Source organism: Prunus avium, chromosome 8 (assembly GCF_965620075.1).
Source record: "Prunus avium chromosome 8, drPruAviu1.hap1.1, whole genome shotgun sequence".
NCBI classification, from domain to species: Eukaryota; Viridiplantae; Streptophyta; class Magnoliopsida; order Rosales; family Rosaceae; genus Prunus; species Prunus avium.
Genome location: NC_142291.1, coordinates 30,478,484 through 30,495,351, shown reverse-complemented (window position 1 = coordinate 30,495,351; position 16,868 = coordinate 30,478,484). Strand labels below are relative to the sequence as shown.

Genomic DNA, 16,868 nt, shown 5'->3' with positions numbered 1-16,868 from the left:
CACATCAATTCCCTCAAAAAACTTCGTCAAACATACTAATATGGCCCTTACTTGGTGACAAACTAAAATGCAAAATGTTATTCAAGAAGGCAAAGTGAGTCATTGGGACTTATGAGCAATGTGAAATTTGAATACTAGTATAATAAAGCCTTTTATATATTTCGATGTTCCAAGTTTGAATTTCTGTTCTTCATGTATAATTTTCCTTTTGATAGAAATCGAGAAGATGTATGATGAAACTTATGAAAGTTATGATTAAATTGAGACAAATCTTTGACCACAAAAACATTGAGACAAATGAACGGCTGAAGAAATACATAAGCTGTAAGGTACGTCTGGGACACAAACTTGGAGGTAAGGAAATCACCACCTGTCAGTAAACTAGGTGACCAATGAATATCCCCACCCATTGGCATAGATGAGGTCTCATATTTTACACATTTGGAAACAGTACGACCTATATGACACATAATTAAGTTTCACTTTTCTATGCAAAAGTCACCTTTCTACCTCGAGTGATTTAGAGCATTCATCTTTGCGCTCACTCACCCTTATAGCTCGAGTGATTTAGAGTATTTATCTCTGCGCTCAAAGTTACGTGTTCAAATTGTCATCGTTACTTGAAACATTGATCTATAAACATTGATCTATAAGTAACATCAAGGTGGCAATCCATGCATGATATAAATCACCCAACTACAAAGATTATTAGACTATAGCATGCAGTTCCAATTTGCAACTTATTTATAACAATCCAATTTTAATACCATTTCATTCACTTAAACCAAAAATTGAAATAAACTATTTCTTTCAGGAGTTTAAAGTGGGCAGCAATAACAATCCAATTTGTAAACTATTACAGTTATCAAATTTGATAGGGGAAAAAAAATTCCATGTTACCTATCCTTTCAGGAACCTAATCCACTTTAAGCTAAATAGAAGCTTCTGTATCAAAAACTCACAAGTCAAAGTTCTCATGAGAAGGAGTAATTTCTAGTACTCCCCATTTCAGAGTGTTAATTTAGTCCAGACCCTTCAAAGATTTGGAAAATGATTTATTTATTTATTTTCCTTAAACCCATATCAGATTTTGGCTCTTGCAAGTTGCAAGCCACCTCCTTTTTCACTCTATATATACCCCAAACCCCCTCATCAATACTCATTGACTTGAGAGTGCATTCCCTTGGCAACCATCCATCTCCACCATATACACTCCTCTAAGTCATCAGAGAAACATACTAGAATTCAGAGAGAGAGAGGGAGAGAGAAGCAGGTGCTACATTTGTATGGAGATTGCTTCTAGTTTGATATACTTATTGCTCTGTCTCTCAACTCTGTTGTTATACCACTTCATAAAGAAACAAAAGAGAAATTCTAAACATAAAGCTAAGCTTCCCCCTGGCTCAATGGGGTGGCCTTACATAGGAGAGACTCTACAAATGTACTCTAAGGACCCAAACATATTCTTTGCTTCAAAGCAGAAAAGGTTCTAATCTATTATCAACCTCTGAATCCTATTAATCTTCCATTATGTTTCGTCTCCATGGATTTGATCCAAACTTGTTTCATTTTGCCCTTCTTTTTTGTGTTCATCAGGTATGGAGAGATATTCAAAACCCACATACTTGGGTGCCCTTGTGTCATGCTGGCAAGCCCTAAGGCCACAAAGTTTGTGCTGGTCACTCATGCCCACTTGTTCAAGCCCACATACCCCAAGAGCAAAGAGCAGATGATTGGTCCTTCAGCTTTGTTCTTTCACCAAGGAGACTACCACAATAGCCTCAGGAAGCTCATTCAAAGCTCTCTGTCCCCAAACCCCACCACTATGCAGAAACTAGTTCCTGACATTGAAGCATTAGCCATTTCTGCCTCTGAGTCATGGGCTGCAGGTGGCAAGGTCATTAACACCTATCATGAAATGAAAAAGGTTAGTGTTTCACCCACAACATGTTTTTAATGTGAGCCTCATGTTTTTGCTTATGCCTTTTTGGCTCAACTTATTGGTTTCATCATTGGCGGTTCAAATTGGTTTGTCTTATTGCTGATGTTCTCAAAACTTCCTTTGAAATGGGTCCTTCTGTTTTGTTTGGATCAAGTAATATTTTATTCTAATATATGGATGGATCTCATTGTGTCCCTCTACAGTTCTCCTTTGATGTTGGCTTCCTTGCCATCTTTGGTCAGTTGGATGACACTTATAGAGAAAGGCTCAAGGAAAATTACTGCATAGTAGACAAGGGTTACAATTCTTTTCCAACAAAGATACCTGGTACTGCATATCACAAAGCTCTTTTGGTAAGCAATAGTCATTCTTTCTCTAAAAATAATATATGTAATCATACAGAAAGATTATAAACTTTAAATCTGACACTAACTTTTGTTTATTCTTTCTGGGTAATTATCAAAGGCAAGGAAAAGGCTTGGTCAGATTTTGAGTCAGATAATTTGTGAGAGGAAAGAGAAGAAAACACTGCAGAAGGATCTATTGGGTGATCTGCTGAACTTCCAAGATGAAAAGGGGCAAACTTTAACTGAGGATCAAATTTCAGATAACATCATTGGAATTCTGTTTGCAGCCCAGGACACTACAGCCAGTGCTTTAACATGGATCCTCAAATACCTCCATGACAACCCAAAAATTCTTGAAGCTGTGAAGGTAAGAGTTCCTTGCAAAGTTTACAAAATTTCACACAAATTGTACATGTGAAAGGTTGGTTTATGTCAAGCTGTTATTTATTGCAGGCTGAGCAGAAGGCTATATATGAAGCAAATGATGGATGCAAGAAGCCCTTGACATGGGCACAGATTAGGAACATGCCTCTTACATATAGAGTAAGCCCAACTCTAACTACTCTTGTATTCAAAATGCAAAACAGCACCAAGAAATTTAGACTAACTGTGAGCTGAATATAAATGGAATTTCAGGTTCTATTAGAGAGCTTGAGAATGGCAAGTATCATATCTTTCACATTCAGGGAAGCAGTGGTTGATGTAGAATACAAAGGTGAGGATTTAAAGTTCATTTCTGTGCCTTTTTTCTTTTTCTTTTGAGGACCTTTCCAATTGAGAGGGGCGATAGCTACTAAACTCACACACACAACATGGATACTAAGGCTTGAACCCAAGACCTTTCTTGGAGGGACAATTACTCCAAACCACTACACTAGTGGGTCCTTGGTCATTTCTGTGCCTTTTAATTAGCAGGATAGCAGTAAAGAGGATTTATGTCCATTAATTTCTTTAATATTTATCAAAATCAATTTTGCAGGATATCTTATACCAAAGGGTTGGAAGGTGATGCCATTGTTCAGGAACATACATCACAATCCAGAATTCTTCTCTGATCCTCAGAATTTTGACCCATCTAGGTTTGAGGTATGTATTATGTCGCAGACAAAGGTGGTTTTTTGTTTAAACCAGAGAGAGTCTGATATCAGCTGGTTTTTGCCAGTATCAGCATCTCTCTCTCTCACACACAAACAAATTCAATGGAATACCAAATTTTCATTTTTTTTCTTCCATATATTTATTTTTCTGGTTGTGGGTGAATAGGTTGGTCCAAAGCCTAAAACTTTCATGCCATTTGGCAAAGGAGTGCATGCTTGTCCTGGAAATGAGCTTGCCAAGCTGGAGATGCTCATTTTGGTCCACCATCTTGTGACCAAATTCAGGTACAAAATGCAAACATCTCTATTTTCATTACAGCTTTTTGCATCAGATTAGAGATGGAATTTACTGCTTAACAAGTTTTGATTCTTACTTAGATCATATTATCAAAAACATTATGCAGAAACATTGCTTAGATCATATTATCAGAGGGCTGTTGTTGATATTTTATGATTTGCGTTGCAGGTGGGAAGTAGAGGGGTCACAAAGTGGGATTCAGTATGGCCCATTTCCAGTTCCTCAGCATGGTTTACCAGTCAGATTTTGGGAAGAATCCAACAATCTCAAATAAGACTCGTGGGTCTCTAATTGAAGATGTCAACTTACTCATTTTACCTCCCTAAAACCCAATTTAAAGCCCTCTTGTTTTAAAATGGGGCCTTTCTCTCTCTAGAAGTAACCTATCATATATCTACTCCTTGTAATTTTTATGGATGACTTTGATCATCTATAATGGAATGGGGTAAACCTTTTTTATATTACCCTAACATAAGATGAGGGATATGTTATTACTATTATTGTAACTTTGTCCAAAGCTAATAAAACTTAGGCATTTATAAGAAAATATATTCTGTATATCGTTCATACTATATTATCATCTATCTAACATGTTAATCTAGTGGTACTAATTTTCCTAATGTCGGAAGAGGTCTTAGGTTCGAATCCTTCCTCTTCCATAGGTAAAACTTAAAAGAGAAAAAAGAGAACATAATCATTTGTTGACGTCTAAAATTTGCAAACTTAAAAAGTGTCTCAAATGATAGAACAATAAAAGGAGAACCATTTCCAACTTACCTAACACTTCAATATAAAGATTGCTACTTCAAAACTTTGCTACTCTAGTCCATTTTTTTTTAACTCTATCATTGTATTGTCCAAATTTCAATTAGGATTTTTGTCTGCATCTTTTTTTAGCATTTAAATTTGCTACAGTGATTATGTATTTTTGACATGAAAGAGGAAAATTTGAATTAACACAAAAAAAATATTAAACCAATGACTTTCTACACATCAAATTTCTCTATCAAACACCGTTGATAAGGAAATTTGTTCAATCCATCTGATGCGACCTGGCTTTGTTCCTCTGATGATTGGGCCTGCATATTGCTTCACATCATCACATGGGGGGTCACTAGCAGTGGCCACAAAAGAGCCACGTGTCATAAATCTGGTTGGCTGAGTGAAATCAAAGGTGCCGTTGATTGGAGGGCATTAGATTTAGAAGGCAGGCAGCAAAGCAAATCAAAGGGCAGAAGGCTTGAGTGATTGGTTGTGGTTCTGGGAGCTTAGCCAGCTACAGCCTACTTCCCCCTATTGCTTGCAAATTGTAAAGCCTATTTGGTTTTGCCAGTGGCCCAATGGCCCCAAATTTGACATTTCAATAAGGACAAACAAAACTGTCCTCCAATAGAGCACCACCCGGTAGGAATGGCCAAAATTACACAAGTCTAAAAGATTCCGACCAGTATGTCCTTCACCTTCAGGGACACAATTTCTGCATGCTTCCAATTTCCCCAGAAATATCATCTAGCTGTTCGTTGCAGCATAAAGGAAATTTGTAAGCACTCAAAGTAGTACCAAATGGAGCTTAAGTTTTAAGACAGAGTACATTCAACAAAGACCATCAAATGGACTGGTACAAATTGTTGATCTTAGTTCTAAAAGAAGTGTGTGGTGGCTGTGTAAATAAGATGCTTGATTGATAAGAAACTATAATAGATTCATTCAGACCAACGCAAGCAGGTAAGGCTTCCTTGAGTTCCATTAAAAATGCAGTATGTTCAATGAAAATTCCGACTATAGCATCAGTCATTTTCTGTTGCAGGGACAAAGCTAAAAGGATTGTTACTCAAGTAATGTAGGGCAGCTGGAACTAGGTTATGTTTGTGTTATTATTCTCGTACTAGCTAGCATTAAGCAATATGTCTACAACACATTATGCAAGTATATCGAAAAGAGAAAAAAAAAACCATGTAATAATCATGAAAATCAACCCCATCATAATTGAAATGTGTAATTCTTTGTACGTTTGACACGATTTGTCAGGATGTTCTTGTCTATCACCAAGCTTTTTTTTTTTTTTGGTCTGATGTCTATCACCAAAATTAGAGTACCATCCACCAATGGGGAAAAGGACATCAGATCATCACATCACGTTCCCATGTCATAGACAATGGAATCGTCTCATTGACGCTGAAAAATAATGTCACAAGTAACACCAGAATTGTACTAGATGTTCACATGGCACCATCAACATCATTCTTGACTAAGGTCGATAGCATTATCACAAGATGGAACCCTCATCAAGTAAATATAGCTGCTGTAGCATCAACAGTAGTTCATTCACACCAACATTTTCAATGGGAACCATCTCATTGCCATCATCATTTTCATCCAAGGAAATGAGAAAAGGATTTAACTTAAGGTACCCATTAACATTTCACTTGGTACAATGCATATCAATTGTATAGCTGTACAGGGTACTTCCATGTCAGCAATATTCATGGAAATCAATTCAGTAATGACATCTTAATTAGTCATAATATAAAATCATCAAGACTGCTTACACACTTAATTCACCATGGTGATTATGATGATGATGATTTTAATACTTATCATCATATGATGCAGACAATTCAATCAATTTCCCTGTTGATCAAACACCTAATGAAGGCAAAAGCCAGATATTTTAGTTACGTGATCCAATTTTAAGGTGTCATGAACAATCTAGATTTAGATAATCTACGCAAAGAGAGTGTCATCGGTATCAGGTATTATAAGAAATAAAATCTTTCTCAAAATAGTTAACTTGTTTTCTGGAAAGACAAAATGATATTCAACAAACAACATCAATACATAAATGGGATCATACAGCTTATGGAGCACTGAGAATGGAACTTTCTTTGTCATTAGTCAATTGATCTCTATTCACCTAGCCATAATGGCATTACGTCCATTCTAAAAAAAACCTCAGGCTCCCTCTTAAAATGGGTATGAATATGTACAGTACAACCCTATGAATTTTCTGGAGTGACAAATGGTATTCAAACTTCCACCAGAAAATCGGCATGAATTTTGCGGAAGGAAATGATATTTCACTATATACTTCAATAATTGAAAGGAACATGAAGCTTCAAGAACCAAACCGCCAGAAAATACTCCAGTAATAAAAGTTTATAATTCTAGAGCCAGACTGGTCAATGATCCCTAACTTATCACCATATCTTTATCTGTTGGGTGGAATTCATAGCTAAGTTTACTTTTTCGGTTAGTATCATTGAAATAATCATTGTCCGTGATCCCAAACTACCTACCAGATCAATGATCATCATGTCTTTTTATCCCTGAGTTGAAAATTTATACTTAATATGGGAGATGTTATTGGCACTCCAAAATAGTCATCCTGCACTCCTTTCTAATGAAAAAAAAAAAACCCAAGGGAAGGGAGGAGAGCAGGATGACTATTTTGAAGTGCTACTGAATATAGAGCATTTTATAACAATCAATTAATAACCTTAAACAAAAAAACTAATTCTCCGTCATCCCTGAATTGCCTTATACCTGTCTATTTTCTTGTCAAATTTCATTACAATTAGTTCTACCCTAGAATTGTGAAATGGAATACATTGTATAAATCAAATTGGCTAATAAAAGGATTTTCAAATTTTCTCCTATCCAATAATGTCTTTACTGTCTCCTTTTTGACTCCTTGCAAAGTCAGTGTTATATTAACTAAAAGATTTTAACTGAAGGAAAAATAAATAAATGAACAAATACTTTCATAGCTAAAATAAGTATATGGAAAAAGATGCAGGTAAATCCTTGGTAAACCGTGGAAGATATTATAAAATGATTTCAGGATGTTAGATAGCCAAGATGAATCCAAGAAACCAGACTGGGGCCAAAGGATACCACAATAAATGATTCAACTATATGGAGCGACCACAATTGACAGGAGTATTGCCTGCACCACTCACACACGTATTCAACTTCAGAGGGGGGCATAAAGAAGAAAATATATGCGGAATCTAGTAAAGAAAAAAGGCCACAAACTCTAGAAAATTAAAATTCATGGGCTAAAATTCCATTCGAAGTAAGGTAACAAGATCTGATGTTGCACCATCTTCAACTCTTCTTGTGGAGGAACCTAAGGCAATGGCCTCTCCCACGAGCAATGGTAATTTACTTGAGAGAGCTAAGCGAAGCAGGTGGACAAAGGTCCTTTTTCTTTTGTTTATCCCCTTTCCTAAAAAAACTGTTTTCTCTGCAACTTAATAATTAGAGTTCGGAAACCCTTGTTAGCCAAGTCCCCATGGATACAAGTTAACTGGATAAACAAGACCAGGATCGCAGCGAACTCCCTAAACAGTAGAATCTCATGAATGTAGCAGAACGAGGTCATGCGTAGACTGGGAAGATATCGGCTTTCTAAAACATTGATTAGTATAACAAAATGTGATATGGCATATTTTAAAATCTAGAAGAGCTTCTATTTAAAGAGCCGACAAATACATTACTTTGGTGAGGCAACCTCACAAACTCTTCAATGGGATTATTGAATATTGATGAGGTCTCTAGAAGACCAAAGACTATTTGTGGTATTTTACTTAACACAATGTATGTCTGTCTTTGAGGCTCAAAATGCACTCTTAATTCACTTTTCATCTCATCTTTGATTTGTATTTTACTTCACATAATGTATTTCTAGCTGCACAAACATCATCTCTATCAACTCTGTAAATAGAGGTGAGCTTTCAACAGTACAGACTGTTTGCAGTTTGCACAAAGTATTTCTTAAAATAAAAAAATCCTTCAAATAATAGGATTTACTTTCCAAGAATTAAAATGACCTAATGAATAAAGAAAATCACGGTGTCTTTCATAAAGTGCAGGGCAATATAAAGATTTCGGCTTTTACTTATTTGTTGGTTTCCAACAATAAGCTTAGTTCGGTTGTCTGAAGTTGTGGATATAAAAGTTCCTCTAGCATGGTCAATGAGGTAATGGAATTCCCTAATGAGATCCTACCATGAACGAAATAGTACACGATATCATTACAAATGGTTTCTACTATTTTTATTTGGTCAATAGCTAGCTAGACTAACTTCCACTGATGATTGAAACTGAGTTGTTTCGATTTTAACATCATTGGAAATGCAATAACATCAAGAACCATGACAAAACCCATCTTGTATTGCATACAAATTTTCAGACAATTAATATAACATTTATAATAAAAAAAACTCGAGCACTTTCAGAATTTGAAGATTCATTCATAGACACAGTTTAAAGAAAGAAAAAAAAAAGACTTTAAAGACAATTGCCCAAATCTCTACCCATAACAAGTACAACTTTCACCACATCACATGCCTTGACAAATCAGATTATGAAGTAATAGCAATCATTGAAATTTGTTTTGAGGTTGAGCTAAAGCTATTGCGCCCAAGTACAAATGTAAAAGCAGATAGAGAAAAAAGCACTTACAGGTTTTTGGAGCATTTCTAAGGTCCTCGCTGCTAAGAAGAGAGAAAGAGTGTGTTTGTGGGGTATGAGTAAACAGAAACCCTTTCTGACCGTCTTTGGAAGAAACGCGGCGACGATGCCCCACGACAACCGTTTTGATATAACACTTTTTCCTCTTTTTTATTTGGGTTAGGCTTTTTTCTTTTTTCCTCAACTCTGCCCGTTTTCTTTCGAGATGAGGTGAAAGAAAAAAAAAAAAAAACCCACAGGCTCCGACAGTTAAAAAAACAAGTCAGTCCGTGAGAACGACAAATTTTCGTTTTCAATATTTGTTCATGATCGTTGAATTCATTTTCAAAAAGCAAATTATATGTTTTTCAATTTAGCAGTGCCGAATGCATATTTGGTGAAAATAGAAAACAGAAAATGAAAACAGTGCTCCGAAAACATAAACGAATGGGTCCTTAGTTTGTATTTTTATTTTCGGATGAAATGAATATTCATAGGGTGAAAATTATAAATAATATAAAATTTTCATTTTGCCTCTACATTTAACAGAAAAGATATCAAAATTGCCGGCATGACCATTTATCCTAATGAAAGTGAAGTTGAAGGAACAGGGGAACGATTTTAGAAATCAAAATACCAAAATGTAAATCGGGTCAGAATTTAGGGATCATTAAACCTAAAAATCCTATTTTTAATTTACATAAAATCTTATAAGGAAACAATTAACGATAATCTATATAACCAATTTACGATATAAAGAAACATGTTGTTTGCGAAATTAGGTTGTAGGTGGAAGTTTGCAACACCATGGTCAAATAATGAGTTCTCTAAATGTAGAAGAGAAGACTAGCTGCCTTTTACGAATGCATGACTTTCTGAGATTCTCGCACATCGCCCACCTGCATTTTACAAATAAACAAAAAATATATACAAATAAATGACCTGATAAAAATAAAATAATAATAAAGGACAAGATCTCAACCTCATGTCCTTTGCCATTCGGCACGCTCTCTCTCCTCCCTCGCGCTCTCTCTCTCTCTCTCTCTCTCTCTATCTTTCAGACTCACACACTTCCGAACCAGAAAAATCAACGCACTTTCTTCCCCTCCATGAGAGGATTAGGGCAGATATAGATCCCAAGATTTGGAAATGGAAGAAAGTCGCGTGCAATTATTGCATCGCGGTTGCTGATTTCTGAGGCATTGAGGTCGGAGCTGAGCTTGAATTTGATCCGGGGTTCGCTAATTGATGCTTTTCGGTCGAGTTCTGGTTCTAAGACGCACATGGAATCGTTCTGGAGCGACAATGGCGCACCAGACGCTTGGCACTTCCTCGTCGTTATCTACTTCGCTTTTGGGTTTTTGGCTGCTCGGCTCTTCTTTGACAGATTCATCTTTTGCGTAAGATTTCTAGCTGTGTTTGGGATTTCAAGTTGCTTAAGCATTTGGTTGTGCTCTTTCTTTTTTGAATCTTCAATTGGTAGAATCTGTTTGACTTCTGAGATAAATGTGGAAAACAGAGAGAATAATATCTTGAATTGCATATCTTGTCCTCCTTTACTTTCCTTATTAGATACTAACTTGTAGTATTTTCTTTGAACTCTGATTTTTTCCTTTCCAAAGTTTTGACTGTGTAACTTAGTTGGATAAGCGCTTTTGTTTCTTGGACTCCAAATAATGGCGCGATAAGTAATTGGGCTTTTAGTACGAATTTTAGTTTGTTTGAGAACTTGCATCTCTATATTGTGGGTTCAAAGAATTGAGTTTGTCTTTATAATTGTCAAGAAAGAATCTTGAACAATTGCAAGGACAAGAAGATTTAACATGGTAGTACAAGCATGTGCCCTACCATCTGAATGCTTGTTATAGGACTTTAACATGGTAGTTGTTTAATCTTGCCATGATTTCGGGAAAGTTGAGATTTGTGCTGATTTGCGGTATAATTTTTTTTTATGGGGTAAAATATTTGTAGTATAGGTTGAATGGTTCATTATTAACTTGCTGATGTTGGGACATTCAAGGTTTTAGTAGCACAAGTTTCAGTCTTGCATCAGAAATGTGCTCTTTATAGGTCCTTAACTCTGTAGAAATTTAAGGTGAACTAAATGATCCCCTTGGAATTGTTAACTGGTTTTCCAGGTGTTGATAATATAGGCAGTTTACAGCTTGTTACATTGGCTTCATCCAAAAGTTAGGTTGGCTTAATATATTTTTTTTAATAGAAACGAAATTTATTGAAAGAAAAAGAAGAGGAAAAGACTGATTTCTAGAGCATGTACTTGGAGAACTGATGTTTCGGTGTTCTGTATATACACCTATGTACTCCATTCTTGTGCTATGGAAAAAATGATCTTCCTCATATTGTTTGAAGTTTATTTTCAACAGGGTATCATAGCAATATGTTCATGGTAACCTAACATTTCTGCCACCCTAACCCCTATCCTACCTTGTACTATAGCTGCCACCACCACACCATCTCCAAGTTAAGTGAAAAGGAATATGCAAGCATACCATAGATTTGATAGTTATCCTATATAAGTTAAGTGAAAATGAATATTCAAGCATGCAATTTACCAGGTTTATGTTTTTTCATATGATCCATAAGTGAAATACAAAAAAGTACGATCCAAATTTTGACTACTTTCCAAATATATTCTTAAATCAAATTTAATAAGCAGCATAAGGCTGAATTTTCCTCTATTTTTAAGCTGTCTTCTTATATATCATAACCTACCAGTATATGGGGAACAAAAGCAGCATCAGTAACTATTTAAGTGAAAAGGAACATGAAAGCATGCAGCTTTAGAAGATTTGCATGTTTTATCTTACCTTGAATTATAATCCTCATACTGTAAATTTTTTTCTCTTAATTTTGTTGTGTTTCAGAAAATTTCCATCTGGTTGTTGAGCAAGGGATCTGCTCCATTGAAGCTCGATATGGCTACACGGGCAAAGATTGTAAAATGTTCAGAGTCACTTTGGAAGCTAACATACTATGCCACTGTTGAAGCATGCATTCTCAAGATAAGCTACCAGGAGCCATGGTTCAGAGATACAAAAGAGTACTTTAAAGGCTGGCCAAACCAGGAGTTGGGGTGAGTGACTCATATGGTTGGACTAGTAGTACTTGTTATATAATCCCCTTCTAGCACCCCCCTCCCTCTTCCTTTTTATTTTATTTAAAAAAGCTGAAGATGGTTCGATCATGTCTACAATTCAATTTTTGCATGATTTGTTTGGAAGGAGAGGGGGGAGTACCGAAGTTAGGAATGACTTGAATTTGTAGAATTCTAGATCAATGATGAGTTTTCGCATAATCTGAGTTTTACAGACATAGCATTCTGAAATTGTCTATTCTAACTCTATTCCTTTCTCATTTCAGGCTTCCCCTAAAGCTTTTGTATATGGGTCAATGTGGATTCTATACCTACAGCATTGTTGCCCTCCTTACATGGGAGACTCGAAGGAAGGATTTCTCAGTGATGATGGGTCACCATGTAATTACTGTTCTCCTGATTGGGTACTCATACATTACGAGGTATTTTTCAGATTTTTCTGCGAGTACAATAATCTGTTGGTATCACCGAGCATGTATTTAGCAATGTGCATTTGTGTGGTTTAGAGGATCTCATGCAATGACTTTCTTTTCATTTTTGGGCCACTTGTAGCTTTTTTCGGATTGGCTCAATCATTCTTGCCCTGCATGACGCGAGTGATGTATTTTTGGAAGCTGCCAAGGTTTTCAAGTATTCTGAGAAGGAGCTTGCCGCAAGTGTGTTCTTTGGATTTTTTGCTGTTTCGTGGCTCATACTGAGGCTAATGTTCTTCCCCTTCTGGGTTATAAGCTCATCAAGGTCTGCTCTCATGGTAAACCGTTTTATTAAACCAAATTTACATGTAGAGTGGCTCTGACTTATCTTTTCTTATGGTTGGTATTTTCCAGCTATGACCTTATTGACTGCTTGGATCTATCGAAGCTTGCTCCCAGAGCTCTGTACTATGTGTTCAATACAATGTTACTGATGCTGTTTGTGTTCCACATATACTGGTGGGTTATGATATGTGCAATGATAAGAAGACAGCTGAAAAATAGAGGAAAAGTTGGAGAAGATATAAGATCTGGTAAACCATATATACTGCTTACAAGTTTGAATCTTACAAAGCCTTATACTGCTTATAAAATTTGTTGTGAGAACTACTTCATTATAATTGGAAAATATATTTCTTCTCTTTCACTCTCATTGATTCAGTAATATGGTTGAATCTTACAAAGCCTTATACTGCTTATAAAATTTGTTTGGAGAACTACTCTTTTATATTTGGAAAATATATTTCTTCTCTTTCACTCTCATTGATTCGGTAATATGGTTGGAAGCATTTAGTTGAATTTTCTGTAAAAGAAACCTTCACTAATAAATGCATGCACCAATACCTAAGAAAACCACATTATAAAACTTCTCATTTCTTGGTACTAATTGAATATGGTAGAGTTGGGAATAAAGTTAGATTTTCTAGCACTGTCCTATGGTTGATACTTTATGCTCTCCCCAGACCTAGTATTGGTGAGAGCTTGGTGCACTGGACCACCCCTTTTTAGTGATTTGCCCTCCCATACTACTCAAAGGATTTTGGAGTTGAGATTATTCATTGTACTCAGACCCCATATCGTGCTCTTGAAGCCAACCATGTATAACATCTACTTTCATGCACAGCCAAACAAATTTCAAAGTGAAAGCTATGCCTTTTCAGTGATTTTTAAACAGGATCTTTGTCCCTTTTTCTGATTGTTTTTTTTTTCCTGCATGTATACAGATTCAGAGGACGATGATTAGGCTTCCCAAGTTTTTTTTTGTCTGTGCAAATGCTGGGGAGCCTACTTTTGACTTTGGTTGGCCTATCATTCCACTTGAAAGTGGTCATTATCTGTAGGAAGGGCTTCATACTTTCTTCCATATTCAAGTTTTCATTGATCCTTCTTATGGGTAGTCATATGGAGGTTGGAACGTCGAGCATATCCCTTGTTATCTTGTTTTTCTTTTTCTTTTTTTCTTTTGATGGAGTCTCTTGGTATCTTTCTGGTGTATAAAATAGAAGGAAATTCCTGTATAATTCTTCTCTGGATAATCATTTGTTTTGAGTTGGCCTTTGTATGGAGAAATGGATGGTATTCACAAAATAGAAAAAGAGAAAATCATCTTTCTGCGGAATGCTGTGTGGTTTGATTCAAGACCTCCTGTGGAGTGCTTAGAACTTTTTCTTTTCACGTTTCACTTTTCCCTTTTTTTTTCCTTCTCTTTCAAGTAAAGCAAAAGTAGGAAGATGACAAAACGGGCCCTTAGCTTTTCCATCCCCATTTAATTTTGCGTTATTTGATTCAAGACCTCCTGTGTGGTGCTTGAACCTCTTATTTGAGGACAATGCATAAAAGTGTTTATACTAGGGGTTTTGAGGGTCACACATCTAAAAATTTCAGCATTTTTTCAATCAGATATTCGTCCGAAAGCTTTTGAAAGCCGAACGAGTAATACAATCATCACACATTCGATAACCTGCATAATGTGTCTGCAAATCACTTTTGCTTGGTGGCTTTGCTATAACACTCCGGTTGTTCTAGTGTAAAATTGAAACCACGAGTGTGGGCAAAAGAGTACTTGATTCATAATGTAGGCTTTGTATTGTAGAACAATCCTGTAGAATCCAATATTTGAAAGTTGGGAAAATATTTGAGTTGTTAAATTATTTTTCTTTGCTATTAGTAATTACATAAGTAATGCTACTCTTACCATATTTGTATACCACATTCTCATATCACCTTTATGTGGCAGATGAAGTGGACAACCACATCAATTAAAAAGTGTCAATAAATTATAAAAGAAAAGAAAATATTAATTAATTTTAATTGATGTGGTTGTCCACCTGCATAAATTGGTATAGAAATGTGATATACAAATATGATAAGAGTAGTATTATTCTAATTACATTAATTGCCAATTTGAAAGAGGGATTTATGGAAAACGTAATAAAACCGTTAATACTAGAGCCTTTTTCCACACGGCACTAGAATTGTCTTCTACAATACCTATCAAGTATCAGACGCAGCCCATTGCGCTTGACTTTAGCTAATTGTATTTCTCTTCCACAATGTTGAAAGACACCGTAAGTTTTTTTTTTTTTTTTTGGATGAAAAAAGACACCGTAAGTTCGACATTTACTCCGAAGATTAAAAGAAAATATCTTGACGTTGATGTGGACTATTTATACCAAGTTAGGCTAAATAGCAGTCACGTTTTCACACCTGCATCTTTTAAGATAATCTTAAATACAAGGTTTATTTACTGTAGTGTCCCCTGAAATTTTGGTCAAATCTCACTTTGCCCCTCAAAATTTAAAGTGGCCCATTTACCCCGCTTGACCGTGATTTGGTGACTCACTTTGCCCCCTGCCGTCAACTCCATCTAAAAATCTGTTAACTATGATGACGTGGCATGAGTGTTTTTGTAATTTCATACACATGTATCATTATCCACCGATTAAAGGGTGACATGGCCAATGGAACCCACCTCCACATAAAAATAATTAAATATTCTAATAATTAAAACTAATAAAAATAAAAATAAAACATTAAAAAATTTAAAACTAAAAAGAATCTCCCTCCCTCCCTCCCTCTCTCTCTCTCTCTCTCTCTCTCTCTCTCTACCCAACCCCTCTTGGCAGACATAACCGCCCTCCTCAAGCCCACCCCCTCCCTGCCCAAACAACCACCAACCCAGGTGATGTGGAAAATTGCTCCCATTTTTTGACTAATTTTCAAATCACTCTCATCAACTAAATCTCTTACCCAGAAACCAAACCTTTCTCTCTGCCTTTGTCTCTCCCATGCCTCCTACACTCTCAGTCGTATCACCACCACCGTTGAAAAAGGAAAAAAAAAACCCAAAAACCAACAAATTAACCTTCTTATTCAATCAAATTTCCAAAAAAACTCATTAGAATATAACATCAACCAAATTAATATACACAAACAATAACCCAATCAATTACCCAGAACCCGCACCCCACCCAATCTACTGCAGCCCCAAATTTCCGCAATCACCCACAAAATTCCTCTCTCAAACCATGCCCACATCCACCACTCTCATACCCACAAAACTCTCATACCTACAAAACTCCTTAATTTGAGTTTTTCTTGTCAACAATTTGGGGATTGTAGCAAGGATTGTGTGTGTGTGAGAGAGAGTGACGACCGCCAAGATCAGGTTTGAAACGGGTCAGCGCCTGCCACCCGATTAAGCCATCGGATCTCCTCGAAGCTGTGAAGCCTTCGATGGTGTTGATGGGGCTGTGAAGCTGTTCGAAGAGAGTGCGGAAGAGAGATGGAGGGATCATACTCTTCAAAGAAAAAAGAAAAAAAAATTTAGCATTATTTTTATTTTTTCACATTTATTCCTTCGATTCAGCAACCTGCTTTGGAGAGTGAGAGAATAACAAGTTTGTTTGTTCAGAGAGAGAGAGAGAGAGAGAGAGAGAGAGAGAAGAAAAGGCAAAAGAAAATGGTGATAGAGAAAAAGAAGTGCTAGGGTTTTGACTGGTGGCTGCTTTGGGTGGCGTTGGGTTGGGTGGTGGCTGTGGTCTGATGGTGAAGTTAGGGGAAGGAGAGGGCGCAAAGAGACAGAGAGAGATGAAGAAGAAGATATTTTTTTTAAACTAAATTTTCCATATTTTTTTTAAATT

General features: G+C 36.2%; 2 protein-coding genes and 1 long non-coding RNA gene across 3 annotated transcripts; 2 read left to right on the top strand and 1 right to left on the bottom strand.

The window, feature by feature from the left end:
• Nucleotides 1-1,152: 1,152 nt before the first annotated feature.
• On the top strand, nucleotides 1,153-4,233 carry CYP707A4 (cytochrome P450, family 707, subfamily A, polypeptide 4). Its single transcript, XM_021976030.2, has 9 exons — nucleotides 1,153-1,486; nucleotides 1,597-1,927; nucleotides 2,146-2,295; nucleotides 2,408-2,656; nucleotides 2,743-2,832; nucleotides 2,926-3,004; nucleotides 3,269-3,375; nucleotides 3,553-3,671; nucleotides 3,853-4,233. The coding sequence occupies exons 1-9, from the start codon at nucleotides 1,287-1,289 to the stop codon at nucleotides 3,956-3,958; spliced, it is 1,431 nt and encodes a 476-aa protein (XP_021831722.1). The 5' UTR covers nucleotides 1,153-1,286; the 3' UTR covers nucleotides 3,959-4,233.
• Nucleotides 4,234-4,618: 385 nt separating this feature from the next.
• Nucleotides 4,619-9,551, bottom strand: LOC110771686 (uncharacterized). The gene is made up of 2 exons (XR_002528918.2): nucleotides 9,151-9,551; nucleotides 4,619-5,197 (listed from the first exon to the last, which is right to left on the bottom strand). It is a non-coding gene; the product is annotated as an uncharacterized LOC110771686 (long non-coding RNA).
• Nucleotides 9,552-10,105: 554 nt separating this feature from the next.
• Nucleotides 10,106-14,344, top strand: LOH2 (LAG1 homolog 2). Its single transcript, XM_021976044.2, has 6 exons — nucleotides 10,106-10,538; nucleotides 12,024-12,232; nucleotides 12,520-12,675; nucleotides 12,806-12,991; nucleotides 13,081-13,259; nucleotides 13,950-14,344. Exons 1-6 carry the CDS (start codon nucleotides 10,422-10,424, stop codon nucleotides 13,967-13,969), a joined length of 867 nt encoding a protein of 288 aa, XP_021831736.2. The 5' UTR covers nucleotides 10,106-10,421; the 3' UTR covers nucleotides 13,970-14,344.
• Nucleotides 14,345-16,868: the final 2,524 nt, after the last annotated feature.

Excerpts from the sequence above, each read along its gene's own strand:
- LOH2 (XM_021976044.2), top strand. The coding sequence starts at position 10,422 with ATGGAATCGTTCTGGAGCGACAATGGCGCACCAGACGCTTGGCACTTC. Across the intron at positions 10,539-12,023 it reads TTGACAGATTCATCTTTTGC|AAAATTTCCATCTGGTTGTT; the intron begins GTAAGATTTCTA and ends GTTGTGTTTCAG. Across the intron at positions 12,233-12,519 it reads TGGCCAAACCAGGAGTTGGG|GCTTCCCCTAAAGCTTTTGT; the intron begins GTGAGTGACTCA and ends TTCTCATTTCAG.
- CYP707A4 (XM_021976030.2), top strand. The coding sequence starts at position 1,287 with ATGGAGATTGCTTCTAGTTTGATATACTTATTGCTCTGTCTCTCAACT. Across the intron at positions 1,487-1,596 it reads TTTGCTTCAAAGCAGAAAAG|GTATGGAGAGATATTCAAAA; the intron begins GTTCTAATCTAT and ends TGTGTTCATCAG. Across the intron at positions 1,928-2,145 it reads CCTATCATGAAATGAAAAAG|TTCTCCTTTGATGTTGGCTT; the intron begins GTTAGTGTTTCA and ends GTCCCTCTACAG.